Consider the following 21016-nt stretch of genomic DNA (forward strand, 5'->3'; position numbering starts at 1 on the left):
GATGCAGAATCATTCCCGACTGAATTTATGATTTGCTCTGTGTTCCTGATGTTTAGACATCAATCCACCTTTACTGTGACACACCAGAAATGGAGCTCTCTGTGATTTACAGCAAAACACATTACAAATTCATCGGCATGTCATGCTCTCTGATGGTTCAGGTTCATATGGCTGTGAGTTGACTTTAGACACTGTAAATGATGTGCTTGTGGCTGGTTTCATTAGCCTAGAAATCTAGACGCACCCTAGCGGCAGCAAATTTTATTTTGCAGCCAGGGTGGTCTAGCAACTCTACGTTGGCTTTCGAGCTGGAAAAACCTAACCCTAGTCAGGCCAATCACATCGTGTATAGAGTCGGCGGGCGGGCTTAACATAATAACGACAGAGTTGCCACGGTTCCCTGCTACTTGAAAACAAAGAATGGCTGCTGCTGCTGGCGAACAGCGGTCTTTCGAATCGGCTTTGGCCGCGACTCTGGAGGACTTTGAGTTAAGCTTTTCATTGTGAAAAGATCAAAGAACGGCAAGAAAGTCATTCTTAAAAAAGGAAGATGTGTTCGTAGTTTTGCCGACCAGATACGGCAAAAGTTTAATCTATCAGCTAGCTCCGTTGGCGGGAAAACGCTCTGGTTGGTTGTAGCGCTATCCTGTTGCGTGCAGAGGGAATTTGAAAGACAACCGTTTATCCCGCCCCTCGGATTGAGCCCTGCCAATGGTGTGTTCCCAGACCCAACATCTTGATGTAGGTCTGGCTTGCCAGGCTATGGTTTCATCAAACAGATCTGTAGACTTCGATAGTTGACGATGTATTTTACTGACTGCTTTTAATTTACTCACAATTCAGCTTATATTCAGTGATGTAACAGTGTTGGTTGAGCAGATTTGTCCTCTGTTCTGTAGCGTTCTTCATTGTTCTAGATCTTTCTAGATTTCTCCCTTTTAGCATGTTTAATGGTGCGTTCACACCGAACGCGAATAGCGCGTCAGGCGCGAGTGATTTCAATGTTAAGTCAATGCAAAGACGCGTTACGTGCGTAAAGAATTCCTGCGGCGCGAATGAGGCGTAGAGTGCGGCGCGGTAGACGCGAATACGCCTCATTCACACGTCAAGTTTGCGCTAATTGAGCGTCTGGCGCGTTAAGCGCGAATGATTTTGTTAGTGCTTGTTGTGCATTCACGCGTTTGACGCGAATTCGCGCCTGCCGCCCGAGTTGAAAAATCGGAACTTCTGCGTCAATTCGCGCCGCGTTAACAAATCAGGAGCCTGCTTGCTGCTGTCACGTGGTGAAGTGACATTTTATAATGTTATTTTATGTTTGGCCTCAATAAATTATTTTGTAATATGACTAAAATGCACAACAAAGCAAATCTTTCACATAAAAACTCGATTTCAATATATGAGAGATACTCATTTTGTATTGAATGCAATTTATTCCATACCTATTCTAGATTATATGAAACATTATTAATCTAATGTAAACACAATTTAGTGTTAAAAAAAATCATTTTTGGTTTCCATAAAAGAACTTTCAGTGAACAATTGTTAACCCTCCGTGATCTCTCTCATTTTGATTATCGAAGATGAGTTTTAATGGATAAAATTATTGATACCAAAGCTGAATTTTCAACATCAGTCTTCTGTGTCACATGATTCTTTCTAAAAATCATTCTAATATGCTGATTTGCTGCTCAAGAAGCATTTCTTTATATTATCAGTGTTGAAAACAGTTGTGCTGTTTAACATTTTTGTGGACACTGATACTTTTTTTCAGTATACTTTGATCAGAAAGTTCAAAAGAACGACATTTATTTGATTTATTTAAAGGAGAAGTTCACTTTTAAAATGAAAATTCTGTCATCATATACTCACCCTCATGTTGTTTCAAAGCTGTATGAATTTCTTTCTTCTGCTGAATAGAAAGGAAGATATTTAGAATAATATCAGTAACCAGTCAGTTTTTGGGTCCCATTGACTTCCATAGTAGGAAAAAAATATACTATGGAAGTCAATGGGACCCAAAAACTGTCTGGTTACTGATATTATTCTAAATATCTTCCTTTCTATTCAGCAGAAGAAAGAAATTCATACAGCTTTGAAACAACATGAAGGTGAGTGATGACAGAATTTTCATTTTAAAAGTGAACTTCTCCTTTAAGCAATTCTCTGATAGAAATGACAGTTGTGGAGATTACAATTTTGGAAGAAAATTGACAATTTTGTAACTAACATTTTATATTTTCATAATACGCACAATTAAATAATATTTTCACATTTTTTGCATAATTTAGAAATTTTTTGGATCAAAGAGTAAATGTTTAAAAAGAAGAAAATTAACAGTAAAGGCTCGAGAATTGTTGTCCATTATAAAACCATTACATCACAGGCAGTTTACAAGGCAAAGGCTGCTTAGATACTCCTGAATAGAACAATCTAAGCAGAACTTCATTCAGCGATGATCGTGCATTTCTTATATATAGCGTATGCTATCATTTCTGTCTCTGAACAATTAACTTCACAAGTCACCCTATGAATGAGACCTTGGAACATTGGTTGTTCAATCTGTAATTCCTCCTCTCTGACTTATCTGTCTGTTTTCACCTCTAAACAAGTAAAGGAGACAGAACAATGTTTTTCCTCCTCATTCCCTCCTCTCGCTTATGATAAATGGATGATAAGTCGCTTTTCTCTGGTTCAACTTTTTGGACAGGCTTCAAGGCAACAGATGTGAGATTGTGTTTGGAGAATGAAATATTGAACAATTAGAGCGTCACTACATGCCCAATCCAACCGCTGTCACTTTTTATGTGCACTCAGTTTCTTTCTCACCCTTCTCTCTTTCTACTACGATAAATTTTACTAGGCATACATATTTCTTACTAGCCATGGATGGATGGCTGGGTGGATTGATTGATTGATTGATTGATTGATTGATTGATTGATTGATTTTTTGGAGCAGAAAATCAGCATATTGTAATTAATTCTGACAGATCATGTGACACTGAAGACTGGAGTAATGCTGAAAATTCAGCTTTGCCATCACAGGAATAAACACGTTTTAAAATATATTAAAATAGAAAAGCAGTTATTTTAAATTGTAATACTATGCAATACAGATGTACTGTATTTTTAATCAAATAAATGCAACCCTGGTGATTATAAGATACTTCTTTTTCATTTCATTCATAATAGTTTCCTGAGGTCAGGGACAATCCGGTGTCACAGAGCAGTACAAAACCCCCAGAAAAACATTTGAAAGGCTGCATTTTGGTCTGATGTGCGCTTAGATGTGGATCTGAAGTGTCGTGTCAGTTTGAAGTGATGTCATTAAGAGGCTCTTATCATCCTCAAACAGAGTCTGTTCCTCACGGCAGATGATTGTTACAGTTTCAGTGGCTGGCCTCCCTCTGGGCAGGATAGTGTATCGATAGTCCCGCCTGTTAACACCTGCACACACACACACACACACTACCGAACAGTCATGATCTTCTGCACTCAGGGAGAGGATACTATTGAACAGAAAGGGTCTCCATTTGAGGAGCAAGACCAAGTAGATAAAGTCATTCGCTGTATAGCGTGTCGAACAAGACCGGGAGATGAAATTGAAAGAATTGTTCTACTAGGCAGACTCATTTGCAAAACCCAGATAGTCCTTGTATAATCCTCCCTCGCTGGATGGCAAACAATGGACGGCACCAAGCTCTGTAGGGATTCTGGAGCTGCTGTCCCTCATCTGCACTGATTTAGGGGAAAAAACGTCCTGTTTTGGGACACTTTGTCCTCTTTTTTCCCTTGTCTTTCCGTCTCTGAGCTCGGTCGGCATAAGCCAGCGGCAAAGCTTACACATAGCCAGCTCCAAAACGATATGAAATAAGGGCTAAAACGTGCACTTTATCTCTAACTATTGGCCCGTAGCTACACAAGGACCTAATGAAGCCGTGGCTAATGTGTGCGTGCGAGTGTGTACGGAAGTCAAGCGGCTGGTTAATTAGCTGTGAATGTGTGGTTTTGAAGAGCTTAGCGTTGGACTCTAGATCCTCATTATCTCTGTAACACCAGCGTTCCCTTTCCGCTGTCTCCCCTCTCCTCAAACCAGTGTTATACAGCAGCACCCAGAGATAAGCAAACACACACACACACACACACACTCACTCATCACCAGTGTTGGACATGTCCCCAGTCGCTAAAACCTCATTATGAGCTCTGTTTGTGTATTGTCATTAAGTTGTATGTGCGTTCCCTCAGGGCGCGATTAAACAGGGCAGGGCTTTTGTTTTAGGCCTTTGTATTTATAATTCTTTGACGGCTGTGAATAACCTGAACCCTACGCCTTTAAATCATATTGGTCATAGGATGGGTCTGTTCCAAAACAACATAGGTAGCATCCTAACTAAGATGCACCTCATAATTTAGCAATTTAAAACGCTCTATAGAGTGTATGTATACGCAGGACCTGATTACACCAAGTTAAACATGTTCCAGGATCAACATCTTTATTGATCCTGGAACAACATTCCAATCAACCAATCAGATTTGAGGGACAATTTACAGTTTATGTCAATGTTAGTCTTACAACCAAGGTTAGGTTCAGGGGTAGGTGTAGAGGTAGGGATAGGGATAGGGATAGGGTTAGGACAAAATTTTCGGACAGAAATGTTGTTCCAGGATAAACAAAACATGTTGACCCAGAAACGCATCTAACTTAGCAAAATCAGGATGTGCGTATGTAGATACATAGGCAGCAACTTACTTACCAATACAGCTCTTCATGTGAAGGCTTGACAATTTATTACAATAAATGGATTTAGCATGACGCTAAGCTAACAGTGTGATACTCAGATAAACATTAAAATATTTAGCTAAAACAAAAGGGGATCTGGTGTCCTCGTCGTGCCATGGAATCGTGAAGGATGGGTAGTAGTGATGTCTGGTTCGTGAACGAATCGTTCTTTTGAACCGGTTCTTTTTAGTAAACCGGCCGAACCAGTACACTAAATCGGACTGAATCGTTCAAAACAGTTTGCGCCCTGCGTCAGCGCTGATCCACAATTTACTAAAGTTACTCACTGCCTGACAGTCCCGCAGGCAACTGTTAGGCCTGGCGAAGGTATTATGCGTGTATGTCTTTTCAGCGCTCCAGTGAAGTTCACTTAATTTATTGGAATTTAGTTTTAGGATTACTTTAGCTCTATGCGTAATCTGACTCCAATTTCAAATGATAATCAAATTTAGATCGTGTTTCTGATTAGAAAATAATCATAAATATTGATTATGAATTAATTTAGATCTTTGATTATTCTGGGCATCTCATAATTTCAAATATTCGTTCATTACGGACCTAGTGTCACTTTGAGACGTCACGTCGCGAATGTGCGCTCACGATCACAAACTAGCCAGTCCTGAAATAGTCAGAATGTAGAATGCTTTGTCCAGAATGTTGTATCTTGAAAGCCAACATAACAATGAACAGCCTTCACGTGAAGAGCATATACATGTATATGATGCCTTAAAATGCTAATGTCTAGGCAGGTTGCTAGATTTGGAACAGTGCTAGCGTGTCCTTTTCTGACCTAGCTCTTAGAAGCGTGATGCTTAGTGTATCTTCACCATGGTAACAGTGTCATCGTCAATGCAGTGGAGTGACCTCAGAGGTCGTAGGGCCGCTGTGATGATTTGAATGACAGAAAAGTAATGCATGAAAGCCACAAAAGGTAGCAACCTGAACGTGCTGTTCTGATGAATCATCGCCATATGGTGCTGTGCGTATTATTGAGCACGAGTTCTTACGTGTGTGAATGACCTGCAGATTATGGGTCATTATGATGGAAGCGGCCCATGTGCTGCGATAACACAGGACTCACTACGCAAGCTCACGGCAAACATTCCATCCTGTGAGCTAGTGAGAGGGAGGCTGGCGTTGAATAGGCACACAAGTAATTAATCTTTCAAGGATTTTCTATGCTTCCAATTTTAAACTGCCCAGAAGGAATGGAAACGCAGTTATGTGCCGAAGATTTTGCATCTAAAACCCAGAAAAGCACTTGAAAGATTAAAGTCTGCAGTTGGTAGGACTGTTTCATTTTGTATTACAAGCAGCATTCTTGAAAAAAAACAAGCAATTTATTCACTGGGAAGCCAGTTATTATTATTTTTTTGGAATTTCTTTTTGTGTAAAATAACTGTATCCAAAATCAAAAATCAGCTTGCTGTGAATGCCACCATTAGTGAAACCAGTAGTGGAGACACCACAAAAAGATGACATAAAATCCACCACTAAATCAATCAGTGAACCATTTTTTTGAACTGGTTCATTTCAGCGTACAACCCAATTCACAAAAATGAATTGAAAGCTGCTAGACTGACTTTCTATGCTATTTTAAAAACAGCTGAGCTACTACTTTGTGAAAAAGAAGTGTGCTTAATTGTATTGAATGTGTACTTAATCTTAAAAGTATATAGGCCTATTTAATAAAAACTCTATTTGCAGATAAAATAAAAAAAGTTAAAGGCCAGTATTTTAATGAAATAAAAGGCTAATTAAGTGTACATAAAGAGATATTTCTTAACACACTTTTAAAAAGAGAACTTTCTACTTTCTACACTACATTTTAAATCGCTTTAATATGTGCCGTGTTTTAAAGAAGTAATGTTATTTTGATGTGTCGACTACTAAATCTACTAAATCATATATAAAGTACTTAATTTTAGCGTTTTAATTAATATTACATTTAAAGTAAATATATTTCAAAGGTACTAAATTGAGACTTCACTACAAATGTACACTTAGAAATATATTTAAATACATGACATGACAGTAGAAATGACATTAAAGTATATTTAGTTTACCATAAATGCTTGTCTGTACATATACCGTATTTCAAAGTGGAAATAATTAAGAAATTACATATAAAGATTCACTTAAAATAATTGCATCTAATATAAATTTAAACTATAATACAATTTCACATAGGCTACAGTAATTTAGAGATCTGCACAGGATGGATTTTTCAATTCCGCTTCCGCCAAAAACATGTTATCCCGCTCCCACCTGAAACACATTTTGTCCCATTCCCGCCTGAAAAAGGCCGTAGAAAGAGATATGTTGATTTTTCAGCCCAGGTCCGGTTAGATTCTGTCTCATTCCGGTGTCTATAGGCTGTTTTTTTCCCAATTCCCACACACACAACGCTTCAGATCTCCAGTTACAGACGTTTGCGTGCTGTTAGTATTAGATAATTATATTTTGCGGGAACCCACGCACTCTGTTGTGAGTGCAGACCTCTACAGTAATTGAAAACAACATGCATTTAAGAGTCCAAAAACATTACATTCAGTTTGCACTTACTGTAAGCATATTCTTTTAAAATTTATTATTTCTGTTATAAGTACTCTTTCTATAAATATCCTAAAGTGTACTACATTTTCGCAAGGCCTGTCACACCACTGAAAATGTAAATGTGAAATCGTCATGCTCAGTTTTAAGTGTGAAATCATGATGGCATGATGGTTTGATAATGAAAGCCGCCCATTAACCTTATTCAAAACTTTTTTCTTTTTTTTAACAAAGCAACCCTCTTTCTCAAAGTTTGTTTAACACATCACTGACAACACTTCATATTTCAGCAGGGAAAATAGCACCTCGCAGTCAGACGGGTTGTCATAAGATGTCATCCCCTGTTGCAACTCTCGAGTTAACTGCCAGGCCCATGGGGGTGCGTCTCTCCTTCCCCCCCGTGCATGCGGCATGTGGCGTGTGTATTGTGTTAGTGATGTTTTAATGACTCTAGATGAAGTGGGTGGTGAGGGGAAGATTGCCACTTGCAGTAGATTTCAGCAGATGATTGCTCTTCAGCGGCAGGAGGCTGACACTAGTGCCGAGACCCTGGTGTTTCAGCCATCATCCTGGAGGACGACTCGCTCCGAGCTCTTGACCTATTTCTGCCCTCCAATTCCCTCTCTGGGTTAATGTCTCCCTTCATTTCCATGACCGTTCAATGTCTGTAGTTGGATTTTTAAGTTTAAGTGGGTGCTCGGATGTAACATGTTTGCTTTCACAGAAGAGGTTTCGGTGCACACCTGGGTTCAGATGACCATAAAGTTCAGTTTGGGCACAAACAAACTCAAGCTTCAGTCCTTTGAAAGGGTGGTGTAGAGTTTGAACTCAAATGATGAAAAATAAATGTTCAAGTAGGCAGTAACTTTGTCGTTGACACACTGGAGGTTTTGGTGCACATCTGGGTTCAGTTGACCATAAATGAGTGATTGGCATGGTAAAAACTACAAAGGACTACAAAACATGGCGCAAAACAGGAAATAACAGAAGTCCACACAAGACACATGTGACAATGACTTCATTGTTTGAAAGTGTCATTGGTTTATTTTGATCTTCTTCTTTTTTTGGACATAATTCAGGGAGTCAAAATGTCTGAAATTAAAGCTAAACTTCATCTTCTCCTCTAGCTGTATATGCAGCTCTAAAGTACTTTTTTTGTTGGTTTTGTCCACAGGTTCTTCAGCACCACCATGCAGTTCATGAGATTTCCTACATTGCGAAGGATATCACGGACCACAGAGCCTTTGGTTATGTATGTGGGAAAGAGGGAAACCATCGGTTTGTGGCCATCAAAACTGCTCAGTCTGTAAGTGCTCATACCTGAAAATAGTCTCAAATTTTCACATGCGTTATATAACCAAAAGGATATTTCAAAACCATGAGTATATTATGTACTACAATCCGTTTGCTGTTATGACAGGTACCTTTAAAGACTCTGTCCCTGACTGGCTTTCATTCCCTCAGTCTGTTTCTGACTTTGCCCATGTGTTGTTGTTTCTGCGGCTGTTCTTTGTTGTTGCGTTGCACTAGTCTGCAATGATTTCCATACTGGGACGATGAGTATCTGCTGTCCTCTCTCTCTCTCTCTCTCTCTCTCTCTCTCTCTCTCTCTCTCTCTCTCTCTCTCTCTCTCTCTCTCTCTCTCTCTCTCTCTCTCTCTCTCTCTCTCTCTCTCTCTCTCTCTCTCACCCATCCATCGCTCTCTCACTGTGAACTACAAGTGACCCAGCAAACGCATAAAGATAAAGCAATGGCAACATGTTCCTGCGCTATTTTCACTCACTTCTGCCACAGTTATGGCTCTCATTTATACATTTTTCCAACCTCATGTTGTCGTTTCCTGCTGTTTCTCCCCATCTCTCTTTTTCTTTCTTTTTCTGCCTGTTAGTACTGTGGCAGTATCAGTATTGTGGTATAGGGATTGTAGTACATAAAAATACCGTGGTACTTTTGGCTGTTTCTTTAAACTTCGTACAATATGTTCCAGTGATTGATTTTAATTAAAACTAACAGATTTATTTTATTTTATTTTTACTATAATATGAAAAAGAAAACTTAATTTCCACCACAATTCACACACTTTCCTCAGATAAAGTCTTATTGTGTGTGATTTCTATTCAAGCAGTAATTTTGTCAAATGTGCAAAAAGTGTGAAAATATTATGTAATTATGTATTATGTAATTATGCCTTAGCAAGGAGTGAGCTATTATATTCCAAAAATATATAAAAATGCAATTTCCAGCTCAAAATACTATTAAATAGTATGCAATACATAAACTATTAAAAGTGTGAAAATAGTTTTATTTCTACAAGTAAGCTGGGCCAAAAGTGCATATAGTGTAAGAAACACTCATATATCATGCTACTGAATGCTGAAATGATTGTGTATGATTTATCCACAAACCCGCTGCAGCATGTATTCTTCTTTACTTTCTTATTTATTCTCTCTTTTCTCATTTCTTTCCCTGTAAACACTCTCTCTTTCTCACATCTGCTCAGAAAAATCCCCATGGCGAGTTTTGAGGGCATTTTCATCCATGTATTTATTGAGATATAAGTGACATTTAGGCTTCACTGGGAAGGAGATGCATTTTTAATGTAACTACAAAGAGTGAATTTTGATCTAACCCAGCCGTTGCAAACGGAAAGCACTTTGCTCTCTCACCTCTCACCTGGCAGATTTAAAAGCAGCTGAATAAGAGGTTAAGAGGTCCTTTTTTTGTGTTTCTTTTTTGTTTTATTGTTCTGAATTGCTTGAAGAATCGTACAGGAATACAGCAGATATGGATCCTTATTGAGAAGATCATGTCACTTCTTCCTCTCTCTCTCCCTCTTTGCCTCTATAAATCTGTCTCTCTGCCTGTCTTTCTGCATGTATTCCCAGGCTGAGCCTGTGATCCTCGACCTCCGTGACCTTTTCCAGTTGATTTATGAGATTAAACAGAGAGAGGAGATTGAGAAGAAAGCTCAGAAGGACAAGCAATGCGAACAAGCTGTTTATCAGGTAACACACACGCATGAAACCTTCACACTCACATAAACACAAAAACCCAAAGAGAATTTACAATTTCTAATGCTCGGTCAAAATACGGCCGCATATATGTCAGCAGACGAATGAGAGTAGGGTAAAAGAGAAACAACAACAAACTCAAAAGAGAATAATGAAATATGCAATACAAAAAGGGTGAAAATACAGAAACAACACATTTCCGAGAGGGCATATTTATTATTTATCTCAGAGAATAACATAATTATACTCATATGAGGCCGGGTGCACTGTTTTTTTTGTTTTTTTAACTGTTGCTTGTAAGATTGTAAATTAATGAGAAGTGGGTAAACAAGGAGGCAGACTGTACAACAACAACAACTGTCTCACACACACATATATATATATATATATATTATGTATATATATATATATATATATATGTATATTAATAACAGCCATGATTAATCGTTGCACAGCCCTATTATATACAGTATATGGGGTATATATATTAGTGTCCAATTCTCACTATTAACTATGACATTTTCCTAATAAACTCAGAATTTCTGCTTAATAATAGTTAGTAAGGTAGTTGTTAAGTTTAGGTATTGGGTAGGATTAAGGGATGTAAAATATGGTCATGAAGAATAAGGTATTAATACAGTATGTGCTTTATAAGTAGTAATAAACAGCCAATATTCTAGTAATATGCATGCTAATAAGCAACTAGTTAATAGTGAGAAATGGACCATAAACTAAAGTGTTGCCAATTTTTTTTACTATTTCTAAATTAATAATCTCACACAACAAAACAGTGGCAAAATCCTATAGTGCGCACCAATCGTCTGGCAGCTCTTTCCACTCTCTCTCTCTCTCTCTCTCTCTCTCTCTCTCTCTCTCTCTCTCTCTCTCTCTCTCTCTCTCTCTCTCTCTCTCTCTCTCTCTCTCTCTCTCTCTCTCTCTCTCTCTCTCTGTCTGTTGAATCTCAGGTGCATATATGCGGGGTGATTTCCTTCACACTGCTTTTTCAATCGAGACAAAATCCCTCCTTTCGTCCTGTGCAGGCCGCATTTCTGTTCCTATTTTCCCTGGCTGATGTTGAAATTGTGCTTTTGCTCTGTTTTTACATAAATGACCAAAAATTGGCTTCTTTTTCTCGTCATAATCACCTCTCCCGTTTCCTTCTACCAATACTCTCCTTCCTTCAATCACTCCCTCTGTGTGATCACTCCTGCAGACCATTTTGGAGGAAGATGTGGAGGATCCCGTGTATCAGGTAACGCTTTGAAATAAATCGTTAATCATTATGTCTGCCTGAATGTACGCTGTCAATTTAGTGTGCCTCTCAATGTCACTTTAAACAGGGCTCCCTGCTCAGCAATATGCGTTTAATCTCATTTACAGAAATAAATGATTCCACTCCATTTTCTCTGCTCTTTCCTCACTCCTCCTGAATTAATAAGTCTTGTTATTTCATCATTTCTATATAGAAGTAAACTGTGAATCATCGCTGCAAAGTGTTGTTAACCTTTCCTTTTCATGAATTGGGAATATACTGATAAAACTCTGATGCAAGAGCGATTCTGGGAGCCTCCTTTATTTTGTACTGAAAACAGACAGCTTTAACACATCTCATCTGGGCTGCGTGTGTGTGTGTGTTTACATGCATTACATTGCCTTTCCGTATTGTCCGGTGTGCATCATATTGCGAATGATCTAGCCTTCTATGTATTCTATTGTGTATGATTGGAGTGTATCTTTAAAAAGCAAGACTGGACGTCCATTGGCTGTTACTAACAAAGTAGAAGAGAAATGAGAAACATTGCTTCTAGGCCCAGCAGTTAGCTTAAGAATCAGTCATTACTTGCAGTATAGTAAAGACCTGATAAGCACCATCAATTTGCTGTTAAGACGGCTAGAGAAGAAGAGAATTAGCCAATGGCTAACTGTGTAACAGAATGAAATGGCCAATGGCGACAGTAGCCTAGTTTGTAAATGAGAACGACTAAGCCATTAGATCTAATGTCACAGAAAATGGAGACGATTCTGCCATTAGCATTAATGTGGTCTTGAATGGATAGGAATTAGCAATTAGCTAGAATGTCGCTTGCCAAAAATCGCTCTCATCTCTGTGTGGTCCCTGCGTTATGGAGGAATATATCACAGCTATGGGTTTAAACGGGTCTGCCATTCCTAAATAATGCCTAAAACTCAGTGGTTAGCATCTTAAATGCAGACCAACACTGGGAAAGTTTTGTTACCCCTGCTAAGCTAACATTAGCATGCATCGTAAAAGAAATCTTGGGTTTTAGACTTTGATTTATTTCTCCTTAACGTTGTAAAATTCATAACATTGCCCTGTTCGCAGGTACAGAAACAGAGGGGTACGGATACGAAAAAAAAAAAAAAAAAAAATGGGATGATGAAATTTTAAAGGCCGAAATCAGACTGAATATATGCATGAGGCGTGGGTCAGAAAGAACAAATCGTAATGATTCCCTCCGAAATGTTCTTGTATTTGTTATTATGGTTATTTTAAGTTGTCTCGAATATAGAGAGTGAATATTCTTCTCTACATTGAAACTATGATAGTTGTAGTTGTAGTGAAACATGAACCGTCCGCTGTGTCCCTCAAGGCTACAGGGGTTCACTGCGCTGCTCCTGGGGGCCGCTGTTGATTCTGTGTGATCAATCAGTCTTCTTCCTTTTCTCTTTTCTTTTCGCACTCACCTTTTTCCTGTCCCTTTGCCTTTTTATCTTCTTCTGCTGCCGATGTTGTAGTACATTGTATTTGAGGCGGGACACGAGCCCATCCGTGACCAATCAGAGGAGAGCATATATCAGGTACACTACCAAATCTTAATAATGATACCTTTTAACTCATAATTACATAATCAGATTTCAATATTAGTTTGAAAACATGTTCACCACTAGTAACAATTTACTTATATTATTATTATAGCACAAAACAAACAATTAAGAGTAGCATATGTCCATGCAAAATGATATTTGTGGGGGATTTGAACATACTATAGTACTGTATTTTTTTTTTTTTTTTTTTTCTGAGAATTGGAAGTTTGGCAGCTCTGAAAGAGAAATCTTCTGTTTTAAATTGGAGTAATTCAATAAAAATGTTAACAATAAATTCGTATTTTTTTCATAAATTATTATAATATTATGTTTTATAATGTTTCACTGTAAAATATGAGTAATACGGTCAAATACATAATAAAGTCTACTCAAAATTCATTGAAATAAATATTTAACATTTGAAATAAATAAATAACGGCATAGTTTCTCATTTTTTTTACATAGTTAAATGTTTTCTCTGATTACTTCACCTAATAAATATTCACGAGCCAGGCTGATGAGGTTTATAATGTCACCCTGATTTTTCAGATTTTTCCTACACATTTTTTTTTTATTATATCATAAAATATTTATTATAAATATATATATATATTGCACAGAAATTTATTGTAAATTTCACCAATAACTTAAAATAAATGTCAAAAAATGTTTAAGGAGAACAGCTGAAATCGTATTTTCTTGTAAAACATACACCAATAATCTTTGTTTTATTTACTTCGAAGAATCACTTTTACAGTGTGTTGAAATTACTGTCGCCTTCCACAACACAATACAATCTGTCAGTTTGGAAAAAAAAACACATAATACATCGAGCTTAGGTCTATCATTAACAGCTTTCATGGACCAACACAGGTTTTGATGATCAAACAGCCAATAGGGAGCCTCCAAACAAACCGGCATTCTTCTTTAAATAACACTTTAGAAGAATCCCTTGGTTTTGATGGTGCAGTTATACTGACAGCTCCACTGTGTAGCTGCCAGAGTCCCACCTGTGAATTAGAACAGAGTGCTTCGCCAAGCCACACTAATTCAGCGTGACGGCCCTTTCAAAGATTTACACCCAGCAATGTTTTGTGCTTCGAGCGCCATGACCAAGACAACAGCAGGTGTTGTATCCTCAGGTGCTGCTTTGTTTTGTCACCTGTGGCTTGAGTCAAAAAGAGACACTGCCTAGCTAAACAATAAACACATTAGTACCCCAACACTTTGCCAGTCTGTCTCCTCCACAACTTTTTACAGAGCAGACTTAATGTCGTATTCAGTTAAGTAGCTCCAGGAAAGCTTGAAACACCATCACGGACCAAATTATACCCTCTAAATTCAAATATCTGCTCGGCTCTCAAGCGCTAAGCTGACACTTCACAAACTCCTTCACTTGTTGCTGACATCAGGACAGATATCGGAAACTCAGAAGCATGAAAGAGACATCTGCTTGCTGTCACATCAATAAAACCAGGATCAGCTAACACCTGATCTCATCTCATATCAAACAAAAAGCCAGATTGGCCGAGTCAAATTGAATCTGCGTGAACATCACTTTTGGTGTTCGCTAACAGCAATGAAATCGGGAAACCTAAACAAACAGAGCAAGAGATTTGTGTTCTCTAGATGTCCACTGTCAAGACTGAAGCTGTATAAATGGCATCAATCGAACCAATGAATCGTGGTTATATTGCGGAGCGCCATGAAAATATTAAAAATAAAGTGAAAAATTCATGGAAATTTCAATAGTGTGTCTACATTTTCTAGCTATGCTTAGCTTTAAAATATGCCACTGGTTTACAAATTGCTCTTTTTTGTGTGCAATATTCCTAAAAATAATTTCCCCAAACTTAAAGCAAGACACTATGAATAGGGTAAAACATTGAACTAATAAATACCATACTTTATCCAGTTGACTTATCACAGACAATTGTTTTGTATTACAATTTTTCTGAAATGTTATGTTTAAATATGCATGCTTATTAGTTAATTAAATACGCGCAGATTTGCATACATTTCGAGAACAGGAATTGAACTTTGGATAAAGCCAGGGTTGAAATTCTTATTCCATTTTATTGACAAATTAGTGTTAAATGTTTTTACTGAGGGGATTTTGGATATCTCTTTTTATCATAACATAAATCAGAAAATTCTGTCAACAGTCAGAAAAAAGTGATATAAAATGTTACATAATTCAGACAAAAGTTATATGAACAAACCTCTCAAAACCTGAACAAAAATATACAGACGCAAATAGATAAAAGTGTAATAAAATAAACACTTACATGTGTATTTTGGATGTTTTCTTTCCACCAGTCTGAGAAAAAAAATGCAAGCAAAATAGCCCAAAATCTCAAAATTTCAAAAACAATAGTTTTGCCTGTATAGCGTCTTCTCTTAATTAATTGTTATACGGGAACCCTATTTTAAGGGAAACAACTGTAAAGAAACGCTATCTACCATTCCTTAACCTTATAGAACAGCATCTCATAACAAGATATGTTGATTAACCGAAGCTAACACTATGCATCAAAAGTAACCTTGACCTCCAGCGGGCCCCTTGGGTCCCAAGTAGTTTTGGCTCTGGTAAAGTTTGGATAGCATGACTGAGCTGAGGGATTGATGCTAAGCATAGGGAGATTTCCAAAGTCTGCATGGAGAAATTACTCTGCTGTGAGAGGAAAGCAGCAGGTCTCTCCTCTGCCCTTTCTCCAAATGAAAGAGTGAGAATGATTAATTATTGCTGTCGCTGTGTGATCTTTGAATAAAAGAAACAGAAAGATCACTTCAAGTGTACGATCAAATAAAAACACTGCGGCAATCAGTCTCTCAGCAAGAGTGGAATTAAGAACAATGGCAAATTAAAAAGAGAGAGCGAGAGAGAAGACGTGAAAATAACAGACAAAGAAAGGATCTGCCTCTTTCCTAGCCGTCTAATTTGAACATGAAAATGATGGTACAATGTAAAAAAAAAAGTCACTACCTTCATTTTTTAAGTACAATCAACTTGGATTTTTAATTCAACTTTAACTTAAATTGTGCTAAACTGACTTAAAAAATGTATAACTTATTTTGTTTTAAATATATTTTTACTTTTGAGTTAAGGCAATGTAAAAACACATGTTGTCATAACTTATTGATCAATAATAGAAAACAAAATAAAATATTTATCATGCAGACTAAAATTATATTGATATTATTTTGATTTATTTTATCTAAACATTTATTATAAATAAAATATATACATTTTTATAAATAATAAAAATATATATTATTATTTTATTATTATTCAAGCTCAATTTTAATTTCTACTATGCACTATTTTCTGCATCTTGCACTTATATTATTAATTAGAACACTTTATACACAGACAATGGCTCAGTTTGCTCTCCAGGAAGCATCAAATTTGCCTTCTGCATTGACCTTGTAAAATCTCTTGCTGAAATCTGAACTAATGGTAACTTGTCATGTTAACTGTGCATTTGGCTGGGCTCCCTGTCCACACCAGGTCCCTACCAGCCAACAAAAGGAGGGAGTTTATGACGTCCCAAAGCGACATCCAGTGAGTGGACCTGTGTGTGTTTGTTTATGTGACTATCCTGTGCCTCTCTCTGGCAACCCTTTCAATATGTGAACCACCAAGCATCAAGCATGTTTCCGCTCCCTGTCTCGAGTCCCGTGAGGAGTTCGGCAGCACTCATTTCCCGGCTTACAGTAAATCGCATAGACTGTGCACTCTTAATTTACCCCCCGTTGTTTGTGCGTTTTTGGCTGGTTGTGTATATGTGTGGTTTTTGTGTTTGTTTCATTTTCTTTGTGAAAATCTAGCTGTTTGGGCGGCGGGCATTACGTGATTGGTCGGTTTTTGCATGATGTACGCTTGTCTTCACCCCATGATAAGGACAGCTGGTGCGTTCATGAGGGCATTCCAGCCTTGTGAATCAAGTTGACAAGAAAGTTCACCCAAAAAGAAAATTCTCATGAATCATGAATGACTTTATTTCTTCCATGGAATACAGAGATTTGAAAGACGAATATGCTCATTCTTTTTCTTGCAATGACTGTCTTTCAAGCTTTAAAAAGGATATAAAAAGTGACGCGCCATAAATGTGGTCCATATGATTTATGCACAGTATCAGGCAGAAATGTAAGTAATTATTAAATAAAAGCATGAATATAGAACATAACTCATACGGACCATTTTTGCTATATTCATATTTTTATGGAAATGAGCAACTAGTACAGTCTCCAAAGGGTTTCTTCTTTTGTGTTCCAGGGAAGTTTACTGCGAAAAAACAAATCTTCCTTAGTATTTTTGTCTTGTTTTCTAGTACAAATATCTAAATATTCTTAAATCAAGATACATTTAATTTGAGGGGAAAAAAAACAAACCCTAATATATTCTTAAAAAGAAAAAAAAAAGGATCAAAATGAGCTCAAGTGGGTTTAAGCTTAAACAAGAAAAAATATCTGGCTATGGGGTCAGAAATATAAACAATTCAATTCGAAAAAAATATTATTTTTTCTGACCCAATTCACTGTAAAAATTATTGTCATGATTTGTTACCACAACTTTTTATCTTTTGTCAAATCAACATAATATTTTGAGTTTATTTTTATTAAACAATCTCCTTTATTTCATTTTAAGGCAACTTTTTTTTAGTTAAACCAACAATATTTTTTTTCTTTTTCTTGGTTTACGCAAAAACTCGCTCAATTTTGATAATTATTTTAGAAAAAAATATATACTTAACATCATAAGTCATTTTGCTTCTCAAGTAAACGTATCTTTATTTAAGAATGTTTAGATATTTGTACTAGAAAACGAGACAAAAGCATTGAGGAAGAACATAATGTTCTTATGTGTGTTGATACAACATGACAGAACTTTAAATTGGGGTGAACTATTCTTTCAATGCCACATCATGAATGTCCGTGAATCATGCATGATTTACAATAATAAAAAAAAGAAAGTCTGTGTAGCTTAAATGGGTTGACAGATAAAGTCATTTAAATGAGAGATGGCAAACATTCTTCTGCATTTTTTTGAGTTGTGCTCATGCATCTGTGATCGTACTGTGAACGAGATTCAACTGGTCAAGAAGTTATAGCGAATTTTGCTCTCTCTCTTTAAATGGTGGATGATCTCTTGTCAGGCCATTTGGCCTCAACATTAACACTCTGTGATAAAGAAAGATGGCTGATCTTTTCATGTTCTGGCCAGTGTCTCTGCTGTCTGTATCTCTCTTGTGTTATAGCTGCTCTGTTCATTCAGTCTTAGCTCAGCTAAATGCCTAAACCCTCACACAATCACCATCACAACACATACAACCCCTGCAAAAGTCCCTCGTACCCTGGAGTTGGTTGAGTCTGTCCTCAATATTCAATTGTTTGGGTCACTCCAGACCTGGAAAACAATGTTTGAGTTGGATTTTCCTCATCTCAGCCCTCGTGTCACTCTGTGCCACTGTCTGGCATCTCTTCCTCTCGCCTCTTCCATCATGTTTTCAAACACCCACTCACTCTTTTCTCTCTTTTCCTCGCACATATTTTCAGCCTTCTTCCTCTCTCCTGTTTCAATCTAAGTCGCGTGGCCTCTTGATCCTGCCTTCCCCAGCTTTTTCATTTCTGCCGAAGCAAAATCTGCACAGCTTCAACTCATAAAATAACTCTTTCGGCTCTACGGAATTGGCTTTTGAACTGTTAGGCTGTAAATCTGTTTTGTGTTGTGCATCTGCACATACTGTACATTGTGGGTCTGAATTTATTTATTTATATTTATTTGCGCTTCTTTGATTTTTATTTTTATTTTTATTTTTTTAGCATTTTGGGGCAAATTCAATAAGCATTTCAATACAATGAATTGTCATTGTTAAAAACAAAGTATATATATTGTGTAATGTACATTATATTTATACATTATTATAATTATTACAATTTCAGTAAACACTTTTTTTAGGAGACATTTGTGTACATTTTCTAGCTTTTGGGCTGATTCATTAAATGATTATCAAATTATAAAGACAAATAGATTTTGTTTCATTGTTTAGTTTTGTTTTTCTTTGTTTTCTGTTTTGTTTAGTTGTTGTTTTTTCTTTTGCCTTCCTTTGTTTTGGGTTTTTTGCCTTCCTTTGTTTTGGGTTTTTTGCTTTGCTTTGCTTTGCTTTGCTTTATTTATTTATTTATTTATTTATTTATTTATTTATTTATTTGCTTTGCTTTCTTTTGTTTAGTTTTCCTTTGTTTTCCTCCTTTGTTTTGCACTTTTAATACACATTGTTCTACAAGAAGTAAAAAAAAAAAAGCAGTATGCCAGATCATGGTATTCTGCCGCATCCTTCACAACTGAAATGGACAACAGCGTCATGCAAACTGCGTTTAGCACATATATTTGGAGCATGTTTGCACATTATTTACTTTTCATATTTCCCCTAGTGAATCATGCGGTGGAACAAAGCATGCGGTGGAACAAAGCAGGCAGTGTGCGCACATAAACAACAATATCAGTCAGTGCAATTTATTCTTAGTAAATTCCCCCCATTATATTTTTGCCTACTAAATAATTGACTTTGATAAACAGTATTTAATGAATCATTTCTTTGAATAACTCTTTAGTGTTGTTCTTTTTTCTTGTACCTCTCCACATATTATTTAATTTCCAAGCTGTGCTTCTCAGTTGGTTTCATGCCTGTGGCTACATGATCATTACTCTCCGTCCGTAATGAAATGGGCAGCACTAAAAGCACACAGGACACTGCGAAGATAATTATTCTCTCCAAAGGGACGGCTAATTGATAGTCTTTTGAAGTGATGATGATAGAAAAGTAGGCTGATGGATTGTGGCAAAATAAACGTGATACTAATATTCACTCCCAGCCTCATTCTAAATGTTGCCATGGAGACTGTTTAGTGTAAATACTGTAGTTTCGGTTATGGAATGACAATACATCATGTGAGTCATACTTTCGCAGGAGAGGCAGCTTGTTATAATAACAGATAAGAAGGTAGTTATCAGCACTCGTGATATCCATCAGTAATAAGGTGTCAGCAGCATGCAAGGTGCTTTGACTGACACAGTTCATCACTGTGGGGCCCAGATGTCATCTTTCCCATTATCCTCAATGGTGATCCCCAAGGGTGTGTAAAGAGATTGATTTGATGGCATCTTTTGGGCTGGTAATATTACGGCCATTTAATTCAGCTGCTGGTCGCAGTGTAGAACGGCAGTTCCAGCTCAGTGACCTTCAAAACCAAACAACGTGAGGCGAACACCATCACCCTGGAAACATGGCAGGAACAAATCAAAATTTTGTTTTTCCCCCTTATTCGGCCTCATTCGTGAAACACAAGGAGTGAAATGTAGATTGCTGCATTATTCAGAGTTCTGCTTATGTTTTATGAATGAAGCCCTGTTTAATGTTAGACAGCTGAACTGATCGAGTGAAGAAAGCTACACAACCCAAACCTTGATGATGCTTTCTCTCTTTCCCTTTCCCTTTCTATCACACTGCCTCTGCTTTCCTTCATGTTTGTCCATTCACTCATAACTGCATTAGCAAATGTAACATGTCACTAGCAGTGGCTTATTCCTGCTTACTTTTCTCAGACTGATATGACCATACTTCGATTCTTAAAGCTAAGCGCTAACACCGAACACCAAGCGCTAACATAGAGAGACTTTCAGACTTAACCATCTCAGGTGTCAACTGCTTCTGAAACCTGAGCCACTGACCTGGAGTCAGTTCTCACTTGATTTTATTGCATGTTTTACATGTACATGTCCAGATCTTGTGTGTTTATCTTGTTGTCAGTGTTAATTCTGGTCTTACTTGGTTAGCCGGATAAC

At 37.2% G+C, this 21016-nt stretch overlaps 1 protein-coding gene across 5 annotated transcripts in view; it reads left to right on the forward strand.

Moving 5' to 3' along the window:
• Nucleotides 1-21016, forward strand: part of dab1a (DAB adaptor protein 1a) — a 158563-nt gene that overhangs the window by 112789 nt on the left and 24758 nt on the right. For 3 of the 5 annotated variants that reach the window (XM_084432492.1, XM_084432493.1, XM_084432494.1), the window contains exons 5-9: nt 8505-8636; nt 10216-10335; nt 11555-11593; nt 13099-13161; nt 16679-16732. In XM_084432492.1, the coding sequence (XP_084288618.1) occupies nt 8505-8636; nt 10216-10335; nt 11555-11593; nt 13099-13161; nt 16679-16732 (408 nt within the window). The remainder of the gene's footprint in view (nt 1-8504; nt 8637-10215; nt 10336-11554; nt 11594-13098; nt 13162-16678; nt 16733-21016) is intronic. The other 2 variants (XM_084432496.1, XM_084432495.1) reach the window with 2 other exon arrangements.

This window comes from Rutilus rutilus, assembly GCF_951802725.1.
Source record: "Rutilus rutilus genome assembly, chromosome: 15".
In the NCBI taxonomy this organism is placed as follows: domain Eukaryota; kingdom Metazoa; phylum Chordata; class Actinopteri; order Cypriniformes; family Leuciscidae; genus Rutilus; species Rutilus rutilus.